Source organism: Pavona decussata, unplaced genomic scaffold, assembly GCF_977016875.1.
Source record: "Pavona decussata unplaced genomic scaffold, jaPavDecu1.1 SCAFFOLD_441, whole genome shotgun sequence".
Classification (NCBI taxonomy): Eukaryota; Metazoa; Cnidaria; class Anthozoa; order Scleractinia; family Agariciidae; genus Pavona; species Pavona decussata.
Genome location: NW_028145795.1, coordinates 165,715 through 190,922, shown reverse-complemented (window position 1 = coordinate 190,922; position 25,208 = coordinate 165,715). Strand labels below are relative to the sequence as shown.

The following is a 25,208-nucleotide window of genomic DNA, read 5'->3' as shown; positions in this document are numbered from 1 at the left end:
AGGTGACATAATTAATTATTAAAAACTGGATCATTGTATAATGCAATTCCAGGGATTTGATTGGCTTAGCAGCCATGGTATATGAGCCATTATACTATGCCCAAGAAATAGCGACCATTAAATTGTCTTCTGGTTGTTCTTGCAAAGCAAAATCAGTAAGATCTAGCAACATTTCTCGATTGTTTTTAATAAAACAATTATTCCACTCACGCTTGTTGGATATGAGATGATTATAGCCGACTCGGCGCTACGCACCTTGTTGGCTATCTATCATCTCATATCCAACACACGCTCGTGGAATAATTGTGATGATGACCACAAGTTTAAATTTTTGAATTGGACCTTTCACTCTCAAAACAAATCTGAATTTGGAAAATTATTTTCAACTAGGGAGACAAAAACTTTGGTTAACACTCAATTCTGAAAATTTTAGCATTTTTTGTCTAATTCAAACCATTGTGTTTCAAGTTTTATTATTTTCACTGTTTGCAATCAAACACTATACACACTAAGAAACAAAACTGTTTGTTGACAATTTTATTTATAATAATACAGAAAACACTGAATATAGCTATGATGAAAACATGATTGTACATAATGCTGGCAATTACAACTTGTATAATTATGTTATGAATATGTACAGGATACAAAAATGCTGTTATTGTATATTTAATAAAGCTTTTGTTATACTAACACTACTCATATCAAATGATAATAAATTGTTACAATCTTATGATGTAATTACAAACATTAATTAACCTGGTCAAATTCTATAATTGTCAGGAGTAATACAGAAACGGAGTGGTTGCCAGAAAATACAAAAAAATGCACCATATCACATAAAACCTTCAAGACTATCAGCAAGACCTGGAATTTAAAATAAGTACAGTATTCAAGATTGTTTTAATAACATATTGGCTTGTCAGCTTTTTTCAAATGTTTTGCAGAGGTTGTGTACCTAACCAAAAAGTCTGAAATAGTATTAAAGGTTTGCAGTGAACACAGTTTTAATTTAATCTGGCTAGTTCCTTTGAGTTTTTACTCTCTTGCAACTTAAGGGGAAATGAGTTATGGTTCGTATTATGAGATGAATACACCTTTAATTTTTGTACTGAATTAAATGTTACTTACCAAGAGAAAGTGCAGCTTTTTAACTATTTGATACAATTTACTCTTACTACTTGCCTCTCAATGATCAAATGCAGTTATTATAGGTCTGGCTGTGATTGATACAATGTAGCTCAGATGACCTTTTCTATATCTACACAACTGTAAATGTCTTTTGGACAGACATTAATTCATCTGAAAGATCCAAATATTAGCGTCCATGTTAAATTTTGTATTATTCTTTTGCATCACCAACTCCATCTGCATTTATGGCAAACATGGCTTCTGCTTCTGGGAGGCAAGGAGAATCATAAATTTTACAAATTCTTGTTTCTCCTCTTCCTTTGCGTAAATACAACCTGGAAAGGAAACAGTGTCAAGGTACATTGAATGATCATCATAATCATTGACATTGTACTCATCATCATTATCATCACTAATTGTAATTAATATATGCATTAATTATTGCTGGCTAATTATTAATACCATACTACTGTATCAGACCAGGGGACCCATCTCTTGTAACCTACTGCAGAACAACAACACTTTTACATGCCTGAACAAGCATGGTTATATTTCCTACCTAGTTGTAGATGCATGGGCCATAATGTTTCCACCAATAGGCTTTTTAGGATCTGCTTGAAACATGGACGCTCCATCCACTTGGGCCACAACTTGATTTGTTATTACCACTGCTACACCAAACTGAACATGAAAATAAAATAAAATTTAAAAATATTGAGATAGTCCATTCAAAATGATAGTCATGATGTTTTGGCCTTTCTGTCACTTGTCCATAATCATCAAACCATGTGTATAAACTTATAGTAAGTGTACTGTATATAAATGTATTTTTTCCAATGCTTTATTCTAATTACTGAATTTGTTTGGATGTGCTGTGTCAGTTTTAATGTATATGCCTTAGATGTCTCAGTACAGGTGTACAAGGAATGTATGTGCCAAATCCTTGTTTTACTTATAAAGTTTTGATCATTTAAACAACACCAGATCGAAGCATGATATCTGTAAATCATTTGCCTCTTGGAGATGGGGACATTGGACTACACTAAACTTTACTGCGCTGATCTTTGGAATTCTTTGGACATTTCCCTACTTAACGACAAATGTCCTCCTTAACAGCATTTAAGCATGGCTTGTCCAAAGCCAAATTTTAATTCATAGTTCCTATTTTTAGTCATGTGCAATTTTTTAGCTTGTTCTCTTCTCAATTTACTCTTATTTGCTATGTTTTCTTGATATTTGCTACACATGAATTTCTTTTCTTTTATTTTGTAATTTTCTTTTTGAGGACCCTTCTGTAAACCACTTTGCTTGATGTCGGCTTCCTCAATAAAGATTTATAAAAATGCTGATTGATTGATAAGCTAAACTCAAGGCTTAGCATAAAGTCAGCAAAATTGTTAAACCCTGTTTTCAATTTGTTCTACATTAGTCACCAATGTCATTTGTCACCAATGCCTAACCTCATCTGCAAGTTTAAGAAGTGTCCGTAGAAATCGTGCTAAGTGCATCTGACGGGCTGACAGCTCTCCCCTCCCTGAGTAGTCTGTACGATACAATGCTGTGGCACTGTCAACTATCATGAGGGCATATCTAACAGGACAGGAAGTCAGTTTGTTAGTAAAAAAATTAACAGTTGAATTATTGCTGTGATAAAGAAAGATAAATGGTAGATATTGGAGGAATATGAAGGGGGAACATCTAAAAAAAAAAGCTTTAAGAGGGTTCATCCAAACAAAGGAGTTTGACGGTCCAGTGGTCACCGAAAAAAAATACTAGTAGGGATGAAAGAAAGTCTTTCAATGTGAAACAGTATATACCTTGACTCGACCATCATAGCAGATGCAAGTAGCAGGAGTTGTGACTGATGGTCTGAATTATAGGCTCTGGCATATGCCACATTGTCTAGCACTTCCTGTCCAGATAATCCATATCTGCATCAATAACAATGGAAACATATTTTTTGTTTTAATTAATGTCCTTCACACAAGGGGAAAGACAGATAATACTTTTATTCAGTAGTAAGTGTGTGGTAGTCTGCAAGGTATGATTACCAGTCTGGATAATCTCATTATTTGAAGTGTAGTAGGACATCTGTGACATCACAAAGCTATTGTTGGTAGGAAACACTTAAAATTACCCTAGGAGTTGTGAGAGTGGTTGTTCAATGAGTATTCAAAGTTTCTCACTCTTGAATAGCCTGCGAGCAATCTCTCTTGGGGGTGGGGGGCGGGAGGGGGAAAGAGGAGAGAGCTTGCAACGATGTCTCAGGAATTTTCATTTCTGCGTTGAATTTTTCAACGCAAAATGCTGATTGGTGGATATTGAATTTGGTGCTAACGTCATTGCTCTTCGTGTGCGTCGTGTTGACAACACAAAAATGGTGGCGGAGTTTCTATTTGTGAAGGTTGCGAGAATTTCTCTAAATAACTTAAGCTTTCTCTGGAATTAAAACCCAAGCAAAGTCAAGCTGCCAATGCTTTACTTCAAAGTAGCGATGTTCTTGCAGTTTTACCTACGAGATTTGGGACAAGTTTGATATTTCAACTTTTTTGCATCAAACAATGTTAGTTGTTTGCCCATTGCAAAGTATTTTTATCGATTACTTGATCGCAGAAGCAAGAAGAATGGGGATGCCTGCCGCTTCGATTGCCGATATTTCAGATGGAGAGTCAAGGTCGGCCAAATTTAAGCTTTTGTTAGGTGTTTGGCTCAGCCGATAAAAAATATAAACATCTTTCAGCTTACGCCACAAATTAAAGCTTTCTGAATATATTGACTCAATTCCGAGTGCTTCGGTACGGCGTTAACAGCGAACTGCCAGTTTTTTAGGGCAACGTTCTTTAGAAGCGCAATGATTTCCTTTTGATCTGGCACTCTCACGTCTGCTTTGCTACTTGTTCACAACATCACAAATTTCACACGAGTTGAGAGTTCCAATGAAACCACATTGTTGATATTGAGAATTGCGTCCTCGTTCTCGGAGACCCGGCTGCAAAATTGAGATCCTTCTGATTTCCTTGCACTGCTTCTTTTTTCCCTGGCCGGACCGTGTCAAGTTTTCGACATTTTTTTTATGTCCAGTAGTTTTGTGGCGTTGACACTGCAGTGCAGTCGGCAAGATTCGCTTGACCCTTGGGACGACGTTTGTGACCTCGACCTTTTGGTCGATCGGCTTTTAGTGTGCTCACAATTAAGTAAAATCCTTCACTAAATTTTCTGATTTTTGTGGCACTCGGTAGGCATACTCGATCAGAGAAACTATAGTTTTTGTCAGCAAGGATTCCCGTCTTTCGAAGTGTATCTGATAACATTGTACCTTTCACATGTTTGTTTACGTTTGCTATTGTTTCCGGTTTGCGCTGATTGGCCAAACTCTGACAGCTAGGACAGCAGGGAGCCGCGGGGAGTATTGGGGGTGGCATTAAAATTCCTGAGACATCGTTGCAAGCTCTCTCCTCTTTCCCCCTCCCGCCCCCCACCCCCAAGAGAGCTTGCTCGCAGGCTAACTCTTGAATACATGTATGATTTGGGAGCTTATAACATCACTGTATGAACAAATTCATGTTACCAGGAATGTCTGTTGCATCATATTGATGTCATAAGGCCCAATTCAATTGAGCGTCGTAAAAGCAAAAACCAAAGCAATTTCTCTAACCAATCAGATGAGAGGTGTAAGCAGCGCAATGAATCTTGAGCAGAATTCAAAGCACGTATTAACTGATGTCAAGCATGGAAAACGCATGCAACCAAGCCACAATGATTGGTTTTGGTTTGGCTTCCCAATGGTTGAGAAAATGGTGTACACTTTGCCAACCAATCACAGAGTGCAGTAAAACAAAACCAAAACCAATGTGAAATCACTTTCAGCACTTATTTGAAAAAGCACTCTCGACGTATCACTTTCAATTTGGCCATTATTGGTAAAGTATGCAGTGGGCAATTACCTTTCTGCTACAGCCAGCAATCTCTCAGGTCTGAATGTGCCTTCCGTGTCAATATACAAACATTTGCCTTCTGCTCCACCATGGTCAATGGGAAGCTACAAAATGGCAGTTAGAAAAGACACATGAAACTGCAAGTCACAGACTATCAATCTTGCATTACTGTGTTAACTTGAACCAAGAAAAAACCTGACAAGATTACAGTAAGAATGGTCAAGATACTTTTATTTGTAATCTTTGGTCAGACAGGATTTGTTCAACCCCTTGGGTATAAAGGAAGTAGCCAACCAAATGGTTTCCTGAGGCTGGCTTTGTTGACTTGTAAGCTATTCAGACACCTCACCTTTCTACATGTATTTTCTTACTTTTTAATACCAAACCTTCAAGTATTTTAATTTACTTGTAATGTAGAGAACAGGCCTTTGAATTCACATTGTACCTGGCATGTAACTGCCATTGTGTGGCAGAGTTGTGTTTTTCCAGTACGAAACTCTCCAAACATCTCTGTTATGCTTCCTGTCTCAATTCCACCTGCAGACAAAAAGCAATTTGTATTGAGCAGCTAAAATACCTGTGACCATGTTTACCCTTCTCTTCCAAGTTAAAGTCAGAAACTTGAAGCCTCTTTTATCCTTGGAAAGTTTGAACTCATTTTGCTCAAAGATGAACTTGCAAATCAAGTTTCCACAGTACATTGATACTAATAGACTCCCTGGATTATGCAATAAATTGATTAATACTTTCTTTTTAAATGATCTTCAGATCAGGATACATGTATAATGTTACTCCAAATACCCGGCCTAGCCACCAGCTTCAATTAATAATATTGTGATTTTTAGGAAGAGTGCTTGTGCGAGGATATTCATGAACATTACCTTGCATAAGTTTATCTAACTCTTTTGAGCCTGTTGTAATCATGACCAACTCTGATCGCCGCATGTGGAATTCTGTGGCAGTAGTGAACCCCATAGGCACCAGTTTGGAAGCTTCGTTGAGCACTTTGTCAGCTTTTGCTTCACTGATTCCTTTGATAGCAAGCAGAGCTTTTTTGGGTGTATATGCTATGGACTCAATCGTGTGGAAACCTGCTTCTTGTAGCTTTTTCACATCATTTGCACTTATCCCATGCTCCTAATGTAAATGAAACAAGGTTTGTGTCAAATTAATGATAAAGTTGTGAAGTTAAGAACAAATAAAACTCAAGTCAAGCCACCCCTAAAAAAATTATCACTCCTACTTGTATGTTTCTTAAAAATCTAGTGAGAAACTTTTCTTGTCGCATGGTACCTTAGCTAGGGTTTTTATTAAAGCCTGTACTAGATAAATCTGAAAACCTCCCTTACAAGGCTTAGATGCTAGCTATTTCAAATACAGATTGGATTGAGCAACTTTCATCAGAGTATTGTAAGTAATAATGATCCATCAATCAATACTATATCATGTTATTAAACATACATATCAGGCACACGGGATCACGCAGGGAGTTCCTGAAAACTCTGCTGGCTTTCCAGCAAGTCCAAGTCCATGACTATTGCCAGGCTAGCTTCTATACAGAACAGGCCTCAATTATTGAGATCGACGACTAAGTTAGGACTAATTTAGAAGGCTTCCGTTTCTTGTGTATGCGTGTGTCTGGGAACTGGTCATAACAAGTTTGCTCAGATATATCTAGGACCCACCTTGTCTAGGGTATTAATGGGATGATCAAAGACATTCCCTATCTCATGAACATTACCAACAAAATTTTATCGGCTTTAACATTTAAGTTGACACAGAAATATTCAGCTAGCAAGGGTCAGTATTGGTAGATAAATAAGAAAAGCGAACTTTGAGTCTCATTGTCATTTTTTACTGCTGGATAGAGGGGTGGCTATGCAATGAAGACACCGTGTGTTGAGGTTGAGGAAGGGGCATACAGGCAGAGACCACCATCTATTTTGTGGTTCGGTGGGTCCTGTTCAAGTATATATAGTAGTTTTGAACACTTCCCTTATAAAGATTGGTTATGTAAGAAAGTTAACGCGTCAGCATGCTCACTGGCGACTACTCTCAACTGGTCAAGTTAAAAAAATGATTTAATAGAGTCACGATCAAAGCCTTGCATTGTTTTCAAAACCATCCATTCAGACTCATATGTTACTGTCAAGATTTTAATACAGCTGAGATTTACCTCGAGTTTGTTGATCATCAATGGCCCAGCGTTTTCTTCCATCGAGGCGTCATGCTCAACTTGTTCTTGTTGTCTTTCCCGCTGCATAATTTTTCCTCTGGAAATAATGCTCGCAACAAATAGAGAAAGCAATTTCCTGCTATCAAAGTTAATAAAAAGACTTTCCTCGGTACTTCGAAGGGACAAATCAGATATTTTCAAAAGAAACCTTTCTTGTCTTTATGCCAAAGATTTTGAAACAACGCGGGAACCCAAATAGCGTCATGTACGGTAAACAAATTGTATTGGGTGAAATAGTCACATGACTTGATTTCAAACATGTTCAAATACACCAAAATAAGCCTCAATAAGCGGAAAAAACAATCCCCAAAACATTTTAAATTTGGACTTTCCTCTTCAATATTACTTATCTATAACCAAGACGAAACTTTATTGGACAAAAGATCCAAAGATGATACAAAGAATCACGAAAAACGGATTATTTCCGAACACTTCACGATTTCTTTCGAAAACTAGTCGAAAGTTCACGATGACGTCTACTGTTTTTACTGGGACAAGAAACGGGTGGTTACTAAGCAATTACGGAATCAAGCGATAGTTTCTTGTGAACACATAAACTGTACTTCGTTAGTTTTTAACGCTTCATTTGGTAATGGAAAGGGAAAAAGATGGGTTGAGACGAAGCAGAGGTATTTTACATCATAAGGATCAAGAATCCCAATGAATCACCGCAATGGAAGGGGATCAACATCGAGATATTATTTATTAAAATATATCCCGGACAAGGTCGACAGACAATTTTTTATTGGTTTCGATATCTTTGATTATGCTACGATTAGTGGATCCAAATGAGGCAAAACCGTGGCAGAGCTGTGCAATTTGTAGCACCAAGATATTTTTCAGAACACCAAGAGAGTTCAGTGCTCACTTAAGACAAGTACATTGTACAAAAGAGGGAGGTTCCTTCGTTTGCCATTATGGTAAGAATGGCGTTTGTCCTTCTCTACCTGTTGAGGGTGTTAGTGACAAAGATTACGAGGCACATGTGAAGAAAAATCACACCAAGCTGGAAGAGAGTAAGTATGCTTCTTTAAAATAATTGTTAACTGACAGGTGAAGTCAAATTAAGTTGGGTGTTGCTTGAGATTAGACGTTTGGCCTGCCTGATTGTGTAAGCTTTACATGTTTATAATCATGTAATTCTTGACATCATTTACTTACTTATATTTTTTGTGTGATTACTTATGATATGCTTTAAGCTTGTCATAAATTAACAAAGTATATCATGAAATAATCTAAATACCTCCCAATGCTGAGCTCAATAAAGACATCCAGGCATTTTATATCTGTTTTGCTATCCAGGCATGAGCTATTTAAGAAATCGAATGTGGTTTAGTGTTGTCTGCACTCTTATGGACAACGATATTCGTCATCACAGTGGTCAAAATGTTGTGGAACAAAATTTTCACCACAGTGATGACGAATATCGTTGTCGATAAGAAAGATAGAAAATTTTTACATTAACTGTCAAAATTTCCGCGTGCTGATTGACGCGAGCAGTGTTGTCTAGACTCTTATCAACAACGTAAAATTAGCCAATCAGATTGTGAGATTCGAAACAATTGTGGTGAAAAAAGTTATACAACCAACATAATAACATAAGTCAGGGCTTCTGATAGGGTGCGGAAAAAAATTGGAAATTATGCGGCACTTTTAAGTCTCATTATGCGGCAAGAAAGGTCTATTATGCGGCAAATTATGCGATTTCATTTAAGCTAATTTAACTTTGTTTTATTAGGTCTAAGAGGAGCACAATCCATTTTTTGCTGTTCAAGAAGCAATTAGAGCACGGAGAAATGAAGAAACAGCTGAAATAAATCATTTGTTGCCTCATTTCAAATTATTGAAAATCAGATATTGCTAATTAGGTCAAGTCAGCATTTGTTGCTTCCTGCCCGCATTCCGCTTATGTGACTAAGCTTCTATTAATGTGCTTGTCAAAAAAAATTTTCGAAGATGATCAACCACTATGTTGCACGAAGAGCAAAACATCTAGGAAGATCGAAGGAGACACTGCTCGCAGGGTAAACAACAGACTATCGTCAACATGAAACGTTCCTTCGGGTACTTTCTTGCCGTCTTTTGCCGAAATATTTACAGGAAGGTGCGATCTTTTTTTCTCCTGTGAAGAAGCGCTCGATGTTTTAACAACAAACTTATCCATAATTAGGATGTTTGTTTCAATTAAAACAAAATAACTACATTGCAAGCGACTATCAAGCAGTTTTTATGCCAATACCTACATCGCAAGTATGAAGGGATCGAATGACATCTTAAAAATATATCAATGATTGTGATTGGTGTATTTACATAAAAGGATTGTTTATTCTGGGCCAAGGATCACTTGTTTAATATTGAAAACCAGCACCAGGTCCCCAGCTTGTAAAATGAAGCATAGAACGCCTGTTTGTTCGCTTCATCAGCAAACGAACGCTTCCAGGTGATTTTTGACGCCTTTTGAAAGAAAAAACTCCTTGAGATAATGCTTAAATTATCTGAGAACTTAACATAAAGCGAGATTTTTGCTCTTTTTTTCTTAAATTGTGCGATTTTGTACAAATTCTGCGATTTTTCATGAATTATGCGATTTGTTGCGATTTTAGGTCAATTATGCGAAATCGCAACATCGCATAATATCAGAAGCCCTGATAAGTACAGTGAATGTGCATGCTCTGATTGGTCAATTTATTTTTTGTCTATGGATGTAGACTGGCATAAGCTAGCGCGTATATAATACTTATAATACCTCCTTATCTTTTGGTTTTCTTGTTTCCTCTCTTGTGTAAGTTTTTCTCTTTTACCTTAAAAACTGTAATAAACCAAAAGGACACATAATAATAGTTAACCTATATTTTTGCCCTTCTCCATTTCTCCCCCTGTAGTTCTATTTTATTAGTAACTGTAATTATTATATAATGGAGAAATGGAGGAAAAATTAAATAGCAATAAAATAAGCTAGCGCATGCTCTGGCCGTTACAAACTAGAGTCACTCTCAGCTTGGCTTTGAGCATCTCTTATGCTTTCTTCTTGCTTAGCAACCTCCTGTGTACATCCATAACTCATTAGTACATGCTGAACTATACTACACTATTTTGTTAAATACTCAACCGATTTACAGCACCTCAAATTATGGCTCGCCAAATCATTACATCTTGGTATGCTGATTGATAGTTAAAAATGGGGTCACTGGGTTCATTTTTAGTTATAATCATTAAAGCTAAATTTAGGGGTTGTTTTTTACAGGTCATGTTTGTTGCTATGGTAACCTGTGAAGTCAAGAAAACAACTATTACTTGTTGACTGATAAATTAGGCATTTGTTTGATCTCATTATAATTTGTTGTATCAACTGATAAATGATCCATCAAAGTTTAAGTGCTGGAAACCGGTACCAGCCACCTTAACTGAGGAAGTATTTATGGTATAATATGAGTGCTTAGTAGTTAGAGCACTGAGTATAATTAAGGAAAATAATTCAGACATACTGTTGGTTTGTTTTATTCTAAGAGTTTTACATATCTGTCTTCAGAAAAATCAGAAAGTACTACAACTGCTGCTGAAGAAACACTTTATCCAAGACCAAGATTACCTCCTATCTCCTTTCCAAATGCAAGCTCATTCACTGTCTACTCATCGACACAGAACCTCCCTGCCATCCTAAATGATCCTCGATTGCTTAAACGCCAGACAGACTTCCTTACAAAAACATGGGGAGAGGATTTTATACCACAGGGAGTGCCGCCACTCACACTGCTTCCTAAGATTCCACAGATCTATTTTGATGATTACTTAAAGAAAACAGAGTTTGTGAGTTACTTAATGATTCTCTTTTATATTGCATGTAGTTCTGTAAGTTCACCATAAGCTTAAAGGCTTGTTTAAATGGTTTCAACATTTGACCAACATTGGTGTTGGTCAAATGTTGGAAGCAAAAACTAGGGAGTGTTTAAACGGTTTCAACACCATTTAACATTTTTGAGAGCAAAGGAAATGTTGAATCAATGTTGAATAAAAGTTTAAATTCGATTTAACAAGCATTCAACAGGCTTTCAATATTTTTTTTACACTTTTAACAATGTTGAACGATCTTTTGAAACGTCCCCGACATTTGGTTCAACAAAGTGTTGAACGTATGTTGAAGCAAATGTTGAAAGCATTTAAACAGGCCTTAACGGGTAGTCCATTGGTGGAAACTCTACAGCTTCTCCTGGTGATACCACAATGTTAACATACATATTCTCCTTACAGTTTTGTTACATATTTCTTACTTTACTAGTTGAGAAGATTTGTATAAACATAAAGACATTTTATCCTAGATTGGAAATAAGTCTGAGACAAAGGGAAATACAGATTCAGCCCAATCAACATGTTCTAGTAACTGGCGATTTTGCCGCCTTTAACGAAATATCTGCCACCTGTTTCACACCAAAAATTAATATCACATCTCAAAAAATAATACTAGGTGTCTACTTAAGTCACCTACTACTCAAACCATCTTGCCTACTACTCAAAACAATTTTGACTGGTTTGCAGATTGAAAATGTTCAAACCACAATACAAATTATGCACACTGTTCCTCTAATTCTTCCCAGTGTGTCACATAAATGAAAGAGCTCGTTTCCATGCTTGTAGCCTGTGTTCCCACCAGTGTGGCCCAGGTTCAAAGCATAAATTTTGTGTCATTTTAGTTGATTCTTGTGGACCTTGCTTCAGTTGTTTTCTTCTATGACCAGGCCCTCTGGTTTTTCTCCCTGATCCACAAAAACACAGCATTTCTCAATTCCAGTTGGACTTTGGTGGCTATAAAGAAACTAAGTATACTATGGCTTTCCTTTCTATTATTAAGTTCTTTGTTGTATTCTTTTGCTGTTTCAGAGAATTAAAGTTCACCATAAGCTTAAGAGGCAGTCCATTGGTGCGAATTCTATAGCTACTCCTGGTGACACTGGGTTTACTGCAGCTGCTATTGCTGCTGCCAAGAGACAGAGCGGTGGTAAGTATATTATATGGCAAGTCTGACCTTTGAGTATCCATAAAATAAGGAAAGTTAAAATGCCGCTATATTCTTTTATGTCCATTTCTCCTCTTTAAACCACAACATATATTTGCTGTGGTTTAAAATTCTTTTTGGAATAAAAGTTTTCAAACCTTCATAGTTGACTTTAAAAATTAGCGAAAAAACAGAACGACGTTTCGGTGTCATCTTGGCACCATTATCAAACCTTCATACCAAAATAAATTTTGAACCCAGCATATACATCCTTACTTTTAATAATAGTTATAAATGACCTATTATTTTTTTTAAAGCTAATTAAAAGTCTTTTAACCTTTGTGTTTACAGTTGACAAAGTTGGTTCAGATGTCAGTTTGATACCTAAGGTTGGTTGCATGACAAATTTGTTTTATTATGATTTTTTTGTAGCAATGGTCCATTGGTTTCTTGATGATAAATTGTTTATACACATTCAGGTGTTCATGCAGACCAGCTTTGCCCTTGAAGATCCAGATATTTTTAACAATGTCCTTCCTTGGAGCATGGTCACACAGGAATCAAAAGATGGAGTTAAGGATGTACCAAGAAACTCAGCAAAACTTCTTCAGGAAAAGGTTACTACAATTTAAAGACTTTTTGGCAAACCAGCTTAACATTGTCTCCACTGTGTAATGGCTGACCTGTGACTGACAAATGGGCTGTTGAAAGAGCATGGGTGGGGCAGTACCCCTTGTTATTTATAGAAGTTGAGTAAAGACCAAATGGGCTTTGGGGTTTCAAAACACCTTTTTTCCTATTACCCTTGTTTCATAGTAATATTTCCATAAAAAGCTGGGGAAGCTCAGAGATTGCCTATTTATTGTAATGTTTAAAACAGGAGCAGCAGTGTTTTATCGGGATTTAAAACTACGAGGCACAGCCAAGTGGTTTTAGACCCGATAAAACACGTGCTGCGATTTTTTTGAACGGCTTCAAAAACATTTCTGGAAAAACTTGTGTCAAGAGAGTTCATAACAATGATCAATGCTTTTGTGAATGTTGGAAATTAGCATACGAGAATTTTTTAAACATTAAACACCGCATACTAATAAGGAGGAGGTTTTATCAGGTTTTAAAAACCACTGCACGTGATGTTTTATCAACCATTTGATAGGTCAATGGGCTTATGAATTATTAATGAGTTTTTGGAAGCCTGAAGACCACTACTTTTTATTGTCAGCTTTCACACTATCTGGATATCACAGAAGTGAACCTTGCTCATCAAATCTCTTTGAGATCAGAGGACTTCTTCAGTGCCATGGCATCTCAGGATCAACTGCAGGATCATGTGGGACAAACAATTAGTGAGATCAAACATCTAAGGTAACCACTGGTTGATGTTTCTTTACTGTATCCAGACTGATCTATAAACACTCATGGCAGACAATCAATAAAGGGCGATTTACACAGTACGACTTTGCCGCATGCGACAAGCTTACGACAGGCCTACGACACGAATTGTTTCATGTAAATCAAATTTACAACTCTCTTACGACTGTCGTGTACATCACAAAAAATGTCGTAGGTATAGACATGTTGAATGACGAGAGTTGTGTGCGATTTTTTGCATGACGCGAGCAGCACGCGCTCTAGAAATCGCATGCGACAGTTGTAAGCATAAGTTGTACCGTCTAAATTGGCCTTAAGATTTAACAACAAAGGTACTAAACCACCCTGGATATTTACGGTAGTGAGATGGCATATGTGAAGTGATGTTTAGACCCCACTATGACTCAAGCCCTTGGGGCTAGCCAGCGGCCATAGCTACTGTATCCTTTGGACACAAAACTTTCTTCTTTGGACATAACATAGATCTAATTGAAAGGTAATGCCTTGATAGAAATGTTTGGATTACAACTGTTTGGTGAGTGACCTGGAAAGCTGTGTGTTTTGCACATCCCGTGCAGTATTCAGGAGAGGGTAGGCTTAAACCCAGGGTGTCTTATGTCCTATTTCACTACTGACATAAATTGTCTATATTTTTTAGAATGAAGGTCCAGAAGGTACAAGAAGTTTTGTGTTCAGGGTTTTTAGATGTTCTGCGGCTGTCATCTTTGCGGTCCAGATACCTTAGTGTTTATGAGAAGGTAAAACTGATGATGTTGCTTTATTATAAAGATCTTTTTATGGCCAGGAAGAGCCAGTAAAGTGAACAATAATATTAGGGAGCTTAAGCACAGACGTTTGTGAGCCATGGACTGCAACCGTAAGTTAAATGCTTCCTTCTTTGGGGTGTTTTGCTCCTCACAACGGACAGGAAAAGCTCTTGTTGGACGTCTGTGGCTTGATGTCACAAATGTGATGGCATCAAAACCCTCCAAAAAGGAAAAATTCGACTTCCGGTTGCTGTCCATGGCTCATGAACATCTGTTCTCAAGCTCCGTAATTAATGTACGTCCCGGATCACAAAGTCTGCCAGGATGCTCTTTTAATCAGATTTAAATCCTCTTAAAACAAAGCTGGCTGCGTTTTTTTTCTGCGTACTTCAACTAATAACAATCCAGTGACCAAAACATTTAACCAAATTGTAATGTATCAGCAATTCCAAGAGACATCAACCTACCAATTTCCATGTGCAGAGGTTAGCACATTGCAAACGTGGAAAATGTCAAAAACCTAATGATCACATGGTTTTTGATATTTCTGTATTTCTTATGTTCACATTCACTGCATCACTTAATTAATAACAGGAACTACTTGAATAAAACTAATTCCTTGTGCAAATTGATTTTAGCTGAAACTGATGGCCACAGTTCATCAAACTCAGCCCACCATTCAGCTTTTATTGTCGACATCTGACTTTGTTGGTGCCTTGGATCTGATCACTACCACTCAGGAGGTACTTGAGCAGGAACTGGCCGGCATTCAGAGCTTTAGGTTTGTATAGTACTTACAAATAGGACTCATTTGTAAATTTATGTTGATTGTGGATCTATAATGAAACTTGCTTAATTACAATCATGCAGGCATTTGGGCTCACAGTTAGCAGAACTTGAGCGAGTGATTGAACGAATGATGGAAGCAGATTTTGTCGAGTTTGCTACAGCCAATTTGAGCAGGGTGACAGAAGATGAGTTGGGCAGTGAAGACCTGGTTGATGAGGTATTTACTGTGTTTGATCAGCTGCAGTTAAAAGCCATGTTTTTCACTTTTTTAATTCAAACTATGTACCATATTTTGTTACTGCCAAAAAAAAAATAAACGCTGGAATATTGTGATGTTTATTATTATGCACCAGCCAAAAATGTTAATCTAGTGAAGTTAAATACAAATTGTACAAAGTGGTTTGAATTCTTGTAAAGTTTGGTACACTCTTTTCAAACTAGGATCGACTTATGTCAGTCTTGTTTGGACTGCTACGAAAACACAAGTTTCACTTCCTGCATCCTTATCGTGATGAGGCATACTCAACGATAAAGACCACAATAAGACAGGTATGTTATGTTTGCAAGCTATCTAATGGCCCAAAATGTTATAATAAAATCTATCTGGAACAGTAAATCTCCTATCCTCAAGTTGACATACTGAACAATGTGAATTTCAGTCCCATTCACTGTCTAGGATCCCACTCAGGGTGGGATTACTAACAACCCTAGTTGCTTTATGCCACAGTTCAAAATGGAAATGCTACAAATATTTCGCTAACCTGTGGCTAGAGTTTTCCCTTATTTCATTTTGTATTTGACAGAATCACCAGAAAATGCATCCAGGCTCTTTTGTATAGTTACGTTTTTACCTCTTTTCTTGTGAACAGACAGTTCAAGATGTTGTTACAGAGACTACTGAAAGTGAAGAAGAGACAAGGTAAGTTGCTAGGTTACACCTCCTGGACTACTGTGGATTTAAACAAGAGTGCTTTCCTTAGAGGCACTTGTCAGTCTTGTTGGTCACCATCAGATCAAGTCTTTGTTTCTAGCGTACATCACATATTTATTTAATATATGTTTATTTACTTTAAATTGTTGTAATTTTTTCTGATTACTTCAGTCAAAGTCTTGCTGAAGCTATGAGAAGCTTGGATTTCCTCCAATGGATGGACATGCTGAAGAAAGTGTTCAGTATGTCACTGAACGTATTGAGGAGAATGCAGGTAGATTTGGCACAATGTTTGAGTTTCACTTGAAAATTTCAGTGCTGCATGACTACAGACTTCCTTTAGTTGTCGTAAGGAATCATTGAAAAAAAAAGCAGAACTAAACCAGGCAACTTGCTTCTAGGTACTTCACCTAAGCATTGTACGTGTATTGGTGATGGCAGCTGGTGGTTCCAAATCCCGCTCACACTTAGATCCTGAAGATCTGGAAAATGTGGATGTGTTTGAATCTGAAACTGACTCATTTAAACCTGTCTGGTGAGGAAAAACTTTTATTTGACTTCTGTTTCTTGAAAATGATTTCCTTTAACCTTTCAATGTTTTTAAAACAAATCCATCACTTTCACCAACACTGAGGAGAATAATAATTATTGTTTTAGCATATGCCACACAAGCTGAATAACTAGTGGACCAAAACATTATTTATTTCTGACAATATACCGACAAATGGTATGAAATTTTAAAATCTCGCGCACCACGCGGTAAGTGATTTCTCATTGTAGAAAGTTCCATCTCGCTTTCTTGCAGGCAACTAAAACTTTTGGAGGCACTTGTTTAGTTCCTACAGTGTCATTTCTTCAATTTTTCTGTGAAATTCGTCTTGTTGTTGAAACCTTTCTGAAAAATATTAAATGTTTCATTGTTTTCATTGTAATTTTAGTGCTCGGCAGTCTTCATAAACAAGGGATTGTATTTTCATTTTTCGCCTTACAGTATAGTTCAAAAGATTAAATAACTTACCATTAAATGCTGTTAAACTAAACTTGGTCATCATTTATGTCCTTTTTTTAACAGCTGCCTCGTTTATCGAAATAATTTCCTCTTAAGTAGCCGTGGTGAAACAGGAAGCTATCTTGTTTCTCTTCGGCTGCTCGGAGGTGAATAGTACTTGGCTAATCACCTCCAAGCTAGCCAATCAGCGCGCGCGAAAAGTACCATTCACTTGTGTGGTATATAGTAAAAAGTATTATTTACACCCTATTTTTGATTTCATTCCAGTAGTGGTATGGATATCTTAATATCCTCAGCTGACTGTCGCAAACTGACTCAAGAGAGTAAGGAGCTGCTTTGTGCAACATGTGAAATGGCACAGCTACGATGCGCAAAACTTATCAATGTCAGAGGGAAAGTAAGTAGCGTCTTTGTTGTCCACATTATCTGTTCTGAAAATTTGGTACCATTTGGTTATGGGGGAAATTTTTGTTAATAAACGATTATTGTGACTAATGATTATTTTTCATATAGAGAAAAATTTTCAATAGGAGGCTGTTTACTTGTGGTTTTGTTAGTAACATTAAATTTGTAATGAACATACATATACTTTAAATAAATGTAAATATATGAAACATATATTTTGAACTGTGGATGAAAAATCAAATAAAAGAAAGATCCTTGCAGTTACAACGCAACTTAAGCAGTTGCGAAAAGAAAGCCTGAAACTGGCAGTGCTCTACCAACTGAGCTATTAAGCCAACTGGGAGCTGGTCATCTGGTCATATTGTGAGTTCGTAATATACCCGTGAAGGATTCAGGCTTTCTTTTCGCAACTGCTTAAGTTGCGTAGTAACTGCAAGGATCTTTCTTCTATTTGATACATATACTTTACTGCACTGTTTTGTAGCCAGACTGTATCAATCAAAGCCCAGCTAATGATTGGTAGTTTACAAGTGTCTTATTTGTTGTAGGCTGGTTATTTGGACAGTTTAACGTCATCAGAGTTTGTTACACTGACTCGCATGGTGGAAGACTTTGTGATGGACTGTGAACGGATTTGTGGAAGACAAAGCCACAGCCTTAGGGCCACTCTACTCACACAAGCCAAGAAATTTGTGGAAAGATTTCACGAAGAACGGAAGAATAAATTGAGGTAAGGTTATATGTAAAGAAATTAGATATAAGTGCTGTGAGTCAGACAATAATTGAAGTCATGGAAATGTTCATTGAAAAATGGATGTTTAAGGGTTTCATGGATTTCATGGATGCTTAAGGGTTTCACGTACAATGTAGTATATTTGAGACAATTGAAGATTACAAAAACGAAGTTCTAATAATATGTAGGTAACCTATAGATATCATTACAGCACTGTCATTGTGGCAACTCTTCTATACCAGTTGTGACAACTTTGTGGTTACCATGCTTACATTTCAGGTCCACAAAAAGAAATATGTGTGATCCATAGAGTTGTGATGTAAAACTAATTATCGTCATATTCATCTCAAACTTAACTTGAGTTGAAACCAAAAAAGAATAATTTTCTTGCAATGCTTAAATGATTTGTTCAATTGTAAAGGAAGCTTTTAAAAAAAGGCTTAACAAGGTCTGAACTCATTCCTTTTCCGTGGTAAGACAATGCTTTGTTGACTGGGCTGAGTTGCTCGAAGCATGGTTAGCGCTAACCATTGGTTAAGAAGTATTAAAACCTATAGGTTGTTATGGTATTTAACCCGAGTTAGCGCTAACCATGCTTCGAGCAGCTGGGCCCTGAACTTCTGATGAAGTGTCATTTCTTGGTAGTAGATTGACCTAAAGGGGATAGATGTCCTTAAAACTTGACATTCTTTTCGTTAGTTTGATGTTAACTTAACATTTTTCTGTCCTTAGTTTGATATTAGACAATGAGAGATGGAAGCAAGCAGACGTTCCATCAGCACTTCAGTCCTTAGTTGATTCTTTAGTTGATGGTAAGAATTTTTTTGCATTAATTAGTTTAGTTTATTGTGTTTGTGTGTGTTTTTTTAATTACCTTTCTTGTGCGTTTGTTTTTATCAGGAATCTACCCACGGGGTAAAGAACCCAAATTTTCCATTGGTAAGTGTGAATAGAAATGTTACTCAACATTTCCTCAGTTATATAAACAGTGTAACCACAGCTTTGAATAGAAGGAACACATTCGGGTTACACTACAAAATATCCTCTACAGCAGAATATAAAAACATTGGCGTGAGATATGGCAGATTGGGGCCTAAGTGAGATTGTGACTGATCACACCAATAGGCAACTCTAGCATCCGCAGTGTCAATGCAGGAAAAAAAAGCCCCATTGATAAAAGATTTTGGTATACCCATGAAAGCAAAAAATTTTGGTTATGACGTCACTCTCCGACCGTCCGTCGTACGTCCGCCCCTCTATGTAGGCTATTGTGAAATGCCACACTCAACCTGTGCGGACACCCGCGTTTTTTCGGCGGGAAATTGTATGGCGAACTGCTACCGTTTTTTGGCGGGAAGTTTACTTTGCCAAAGTTTTGCTTTTTGAGCTTTTTAGAAAAGTAAACGGAAATTCATAAAGAATATGAATATGTCGAGAAACGCCGAAAGAAGAGAAAGAGAGAGAGAAAGAAAACGAGAAAGCAGGCGACGAACAAGTGGAGCTCCGCTTTTAGGTTTGCCTAAATATATATATTACCTTTCTTTGTGACGACCTTGTTGCCGTCGCCGTCGTAGTTGGAGTTCCAACGACTTCATTACAACTCAACTATTCCTTCCTGCGTTCCTTCCTTCCCAACATTCCCTTGTAACCCAGTCTAAAGGTTCTTATTCACCAGAGGCTAACACCGTCTTGATGTATTTACAGATATATGTACAATCAAGGTCAAAAGGTCTTGGGACAAATCTTACAAAGTATTCTATTAACCGCTAATTTAGTGTGACTAACCGAGCCATGTTATTTGTTTACAACGCATTTTACTCCCCCTCACCCTCCCCCCCTCCCCCCCCCCCCCCCCATACAATGTTGAAGTCCCATGAGGCATTTTTCGTACAGGGACTCAACATTGTACGGGGGTGGGGGTTGGTGACCGAATATTTTCGTTCTGGCTTGCCGTGTTTCTGTCGCGTGCGTATGAATACATCGTAAATTAGAATTTGTCCCAACCCTTTTGTCCTAGATTGTAGTGAGTTTGTCTATAGTAGGGGAGCTAACGGAAAGATATTAGCTGTTATGATAATGCACCAATAAACTGGAGCCCTGTCTTGTTCAGGTCCCACTGTGCCAAATGAACAGAAACCATCCCCAGAATTAGTTGTTAATGGACAAAGATTTGCAGTTGTTGGGTGAGTGTAGAAATACATTTCACAACTCCAATTAATATTAATTTTGGCACTAGTAACATGGCGTTAAATCTAAAATATTATATGACAAGTTCATCCCTTTTTGTGCCCACCAGGCTCTTCAACACAGCTGGATGTTCCTTATTGTTATGTTCAGTTCAACACTTTTACTTCCAGCCTAAAACAGGGGAAAGTCTCGATTATCAGTTCCTAAAATATCCAAAAACAACAAAAGCGAACAGGAGAGGAGAGGGAAAGGGGGAAAAGGAACGGCTGATGTATTTATTTACTAGTTAGACTCCAACCGAGGAGTGAAGTCCGGTTTCGTTATCATGCTCCATCCCTACTCTCAAAAGTTAGTCACTGATTCAAAATTTAGTGCGTGATTCCTTGCGAGCTGGACACTTGACTAAAACTTGTTTTTTTCTCCTGTTGACTGTAGGACCGTGTTGTTACTAGTGAACATGTTGGTAGAATACTGCCAATGTGTTGATGACACTCCTATGTTGGTCACAGACATCATGAATAAACTCTTTGAGACGCTGAAGGTGAGTTCTTTTGGTCGGTTTTTGGTTATTACAGCTGTTACAAAGCTGCGACATCAATTAGGACCGATAGTTTGCAGGCGTCACAGATCATTCACTCTGTCGAGGCTTGGAGACCACTCTTCCAGTCCATGTTTGCGGCGAAGACTCCTTCTTCTCGTTAAATGTGTTTTTCATTTAATTGTTAAGCGAACGTGAAGCCATGTAAGTTCATCATAGTTATTTTTGTTTGTGCGTCTAGATGTTCAACTCCAGAACATGCCAGCTGGTCCTTGGAGCAGGCGCTCTTCAGCTTGTTGGTCTCAAGACAATCACTGCCAAGCATTTAGGTATTTATATCCTCACACTGTGCAGTAAGTTTAACCAAACCACAAGAAATTAGACAAACATAGTACACTCGTAAAAAGACAAACGAATTAAACTCTTGGTACTCCTTTAATGTTACTCAGAAATGCTTGCTACGTTAGTTATTTTGCCGGGGGATAAGAACAAATAGCTAGATATCAAAATGACTTAAACTGGCAAGAGAAAAAGCGCTCTGTTTGCTGTGAATTTAGATTAGGATTAAGTCAAGATCCGCCATTTTTTATGACGCACAGAGAAACTGGTCACAATTATACACATTAAAAAACTAGTTATGTTTCGGCGTACTTTGTAAAAATGTGGATTGTTTTACTTAATGTTGGTCGTGATTAAGTGACGCTCTTTATGTGGGCACAACTGGCGGTATTTTTTACAGAAGCAGTTGTAGTTGTTGAAGATCTTTGTACAAGAACCGTAGCGAAAGTGTATATTTCTAACGTGGTGTTGTTTGTAATTCACAGCTCTTGCTGCGCGCTGTTTAGAAGTTGTTACAATTCATATTCCTGTATTCAAAACACATTTTGAACAAAGGCTTCCTCCTAAACAGTACGTGCTGTTATCACAGTTTGACCAGATACTCAAGGTAAGAATCATGACAGCTTCTGTGCTTATCAAACGACAAAAAAACTAACTGAGTTTATTCTCCTTATTTTTCGCAGGATTACAACAATCATCGCCAGGAACTGTTTAGTAAGATTGTTAATCTCATGGAAGAGCTATTCAAAAGTATTTTCTCAAAGGTATGTGCAAACTGTTGCCTTTCTGTTAATCTAAGCCATTTTGTGTCCTTTGTGTTATTCCTGCGTGTGTTTAACGCATCTTACGTCTTCAACAGTGGGAAGTGAAAGCTCCAATGCCGTCCCAGTCCATGCGCAGCGCGGCCAAGCAGATCACTAAACTCCACGAGTCTTTATCGCCTGTTTTACCTGAAGCTCAAGTTGAGGTAATGTGATACTTGATTCTGTTTTCTGTAAGATTTTCCCCTGACGATTTTTGCCGTTACAAATTCCAAGCAAACGAAAAAAGTTTTTTAATGTTTTGGAAGAGGGGTATGTGCGAGATTTCGAGCTTTTGTTATCTAGGAATACATCTGGATTTTGTCCAATAAAACACTCTTGCAGTTCAGAATTCGATGTGCTGTCTGAATTGACTGCGCCAACAATTAGCGTGTTTTAGTTGGTGTTCACTTAGCTTCTGTTTCAGGACCAGCGCCATTTGTTTCTCTTTCCAAGGGAAAGAAAAACGCATTTTAATTTGTACCGGATTGTTTGTCAAGACGGAAAGTTTAAAATTGGCGCTGCAAAGTACCTGTCAACTCCTTTTTGCTTTCTTGTTGTTCCTTTTTCTCTCCTTCGTTTATCGGGTAACAGTTAGCCCGGATTAACTGTAAAACACACTGCAAAGCTGATATTATTTCCTTTTCATTGAGAGTATAAAGAGATGCTTGTTGATGGGCCGTGTATTTTTTTCATATTTGCCAGTCCATATTCCGCGACATCAAAAGAGCTTTCAAGGAAAGTCTAGCGCACAAGTTGGACAAGCTTGGAGTGAGTAATGATGGCGGTCCACAGCACGGGTGAGTACTGTCACCAAACTTGAGCACAATTATGCGCCGAGTTAAACGTGTTCAGTCTCCTTTCTACTGAGTAACTAAAATTTACCATCACCTGGACTGTCTTGCCTTCGGTCTTTTAAAATTTCAGCCTCGTGTTCAAAGAAGTGACTGGGTTAAACGAACTTGTGAAACTCCCACTCATGTCCTGAATAATTTGAACGCAACTCCGAATTTGCGCACTTCACATTAGACAAATCTGTTTGTCATTTTTATGCGACTTCATGTTTGACAGTATGTATTACATATGCTAAGTCTAGCACGAAGTTTGAGTAAAAAATAAAGGTTGTTTGAATTGTTGTTGTCAAACCTCCGGCCAAACGAGAACACGGACTCTTTGAAAGTGTAGAGCGCTTCAGACGAGTTCAAACAGGCTCCGATTGCTTTTCAAGAGCGCATGCGTTTCAGGTTAAAAGAGAACGAGGTCCCAGGACACCCATTCAAACAGGTTGTGTACATGGTTGTCTCCTGGCCTCTCCGCTCTCTGTCACGTAACTCACCGTGAGTTGCGTGACAGAGAGCGGAGGGTCCAGGACTGGGCTAGGTTGTTTCGTGTGATTACTAGGTTGCCCCTTTATTCAGTGCACGGTTTGCAACGTGTCATGTTATTGGTCGAGAGAACAAAAGAATGAACAGCAGATCAATGCTCCTAAGGTCCAGAGAATTGAGGTTTTGAAAGGTGCAGGCTTACTGGAATAGAGTGACAAATAAATATCTTATTTTGGAATTATGTTGTTATTTTAGGCTTGTCACCTCTGATCTCGCCTTCTTCAAGGAAAGCCTGAAGAATCTCAGTGGACTGGGAGACATAAGCAAAAGCCTTGATGACTTGTGGAGAACGGTAAACGAGCTCAGAATGAACAGAGGTTCACCGTCCACTGGAAAAAAGAACATCTTACAAAGATAACATCTGCTAAACATGTTGTTATAGGAAAAGAGAACCAGATTGGCTCGCACACTGAATTCATCAACATTCTTTTCTCTAACAGATCGAATTGGCTGGTCTGTATAATAGCTAACTTATTGTTACCAAATTCTCCCAACAGGCGTTACAAGAAATGTACGAAATGTAGTCAGAGAATTTGTACGTTGATAAGTTTCTTTTCAGAAGCAGGCTATCTACCAAGGTTCATCCTCTTGTGGAGTCGTGCTTATCTGTCGGCGGCGAGTTGTTCGCTGCCATTCAGACGTTTACATACATGAGTCACTTCGCCCAACCCACGTGAATAGCAAGTTGTAGCAGACAATCTCCTAAAACTCGTACTCTATGGCATGAAATTCTTAGCTTGTTTCCAATTCATTGGGATTTGTTAGCCTCCCAAGCAGTCGTTTTTAGGGGACTCGTATTACCTCCTGTGGGGAGGAGGTAACATACGAGTCCCCAAAAAACGACTGCGTGGGAAGCTAGATTTCTGTGTGATCCGCAAAAACCAAGTGCCCCTCCAATTTTTGTAATGCGCAAAGTTACTCCACGGAAATCACCATGTGAATGTCACCAATTACAGACGGGTGATCCTCGTATGCGTGCAGGCTGTTGCATTCAAGTTCATCAAATCCGGTTGTAATTTTCCGATAACTACGGCACAGAATGTCTTAAATGCCGGTATGAAATATCAGAAAAACAATGTTTGTTCACAAAACGAAACTGCACAGAAATTTCATGTCGTATTTGTAGAGTATCGGACGCAGTTAGCTATGTGAACAATTATTTTAATCAACGTTGACACAGGAGTCTATTTATGAGAAACCATCTTTGTAGTAAATGCGTTGTACAAAATTGCTTGAAGTAATTATAAAATTGTATTTTTAAGAGGTTGAACAATAAAGTGGATTGTAAGGTTAACATAACTTTAGGTAAAGGAATGAAATAAACAAGTCAAAATGTAACTTGACTGATTATCTTTGTCTATAAAGAATAACACAAGTATTCCATTGTCATTCCCACGCTATTCCTAATAAAATCCTTAATTTCAAATGACAGGTGTTGAGTAGAATAGCGTATTGGTAATAATCAAAGATTAGGGAGTGCGTTCGATGATCTCGATCCCAGGCTGGTGATGACGTCATCCGCCCCTGCAAAATCTGCGGGGGGGGACCAGATACGCGTCCCATGATCCATTCATTCGTTAATTATCCCATACATCTCGACTCCAAACGCAATTAGGAGTGCGTTCTTTCTACGTCGAACGCAAAACTGCCGCTAATACCGCC

The 25,208-nt window shown here is 37.9% G+C and overlaps 2 protein-coding genes across 2 annotated transcripts; one reads left to right on the top strand and one right to left on the bottom strand.

Moving 5' to 3' along the window:
* Window positions 1–522: 522 nt before the first annotated feature.
* LOC146450557 (DNA repair protein RAD51 homolog A-like) lies at window positions 523–7,510 on the bottom strand. The gene is made up of 8 exons (XM_085100275.1): window positions 7,243–7,510; window positions 5,948–6,203; window positions 5,512–5,603; window positions 5,076–5,170; window positions 2,949–3,062; window positions 2,592–2,721; window positions 1,691–1,812; window positions 523–1,466 (listed from the first exon to the last, which is right to left on the bottom strand). Exons 1-8 carry the CDS (start codon window positions 7,327–7,329, stop codon window positions 1,343–1,345), a joined length of 1,020 nt encoding a protein of 339 aa, XP_084956401.1. The 5' UTR covers window positions 7,330–7,510; the 3' UTR covers window positions 523–1,342.
* Window positions 7,511–7,694: 184 nt separating this feature from the next.
* Window positions 7,695–24,884, top strand: LOC146450556 (vacuolar protein sorting-associated protein 54-like). Its single transcript, XM_085100253.1, has 25 exons — window positions 7,695–8,318; window positions 10,832–11,109; window positions 12,178–12,295; window positions 12,644–12,681; window positions 12,772–12,909; window positions 13,515–13,657; window positions 14,322–14,421; window positions 15,069–15,211; window positions 15,301–15,436; window positions 15,661–15,768; window positions 16,089–16,138; window positions 16,322–16,424; window positions 16,552–16,685; window positions 17,427–17,556; window positions 18,113–18,294; window positions 19,030–19,109; window positions 19,198–19,236; window positions 20,408–20,480; window positions 20,920–21,025; window positions 21,264–21,351; window positions 21,847–21,968; window positions 22,045–22,125; window positions 22,221–22,328; window positions 22,867–22,961; window positions 23,742–24,884. Exons 1-25 carry the CDS (start codon window positions 8,069–8,071, stop codon window positions 23,902–23,904), a joined length of 3,006 nt encoding a protein of 1,001 aa, XP_084956379.1. The 5' UTR covers window positions 7,695–8,068; the 3' UTR covers window positions 23,905–24,884.
* The last annotated feature ends 324 nt before the right edge of the window (window positions 24,885–25,208 follow it).

Coding starts and splice junctions, on each gene's coding strand:
- LOC146450557 (XM_085100275.1), bottom strand. CDS start 7,329: ATGCAGCGGGAAAGACAACAAGAACAAGTTGAGCATGACGCCTCGATG. Junction 6,204..7,242: donor TGATGATCAACAAACTCGAG/GTAAATCTCAGC, acceptor CATTTACATTAG/GAGCATGGGATAAGTGCAAA. Junction 3,063..5,075: donor TTGCTGGCTGTAGCAGAAAG/GTAATTGCCCAC, acceptor TTATTGATGCAG/ATATGGATTATCTGGACAGG.
- LOC146450556 (XM_085100253.1), top strand. CDS start 8,069: ATGCTACGATTAGTGGATCCAAATGAGGCAAAACCGTGGCAGAGCTGT. Junction 19,237..20,407: donor AGAACCCAAATTTTCCATTG/GTAAGTGTGAAT, acceptor TGTCTTGTTCAG/GTCCCACTGTGCCAAATGAA. Junction 21,352..21,846: donor AATCACTGCCAAGCATTTAG/GTATTTATATCC, acceptor TGTAATTCACAG/CTCTTGCTGCGCGCTGTTTA.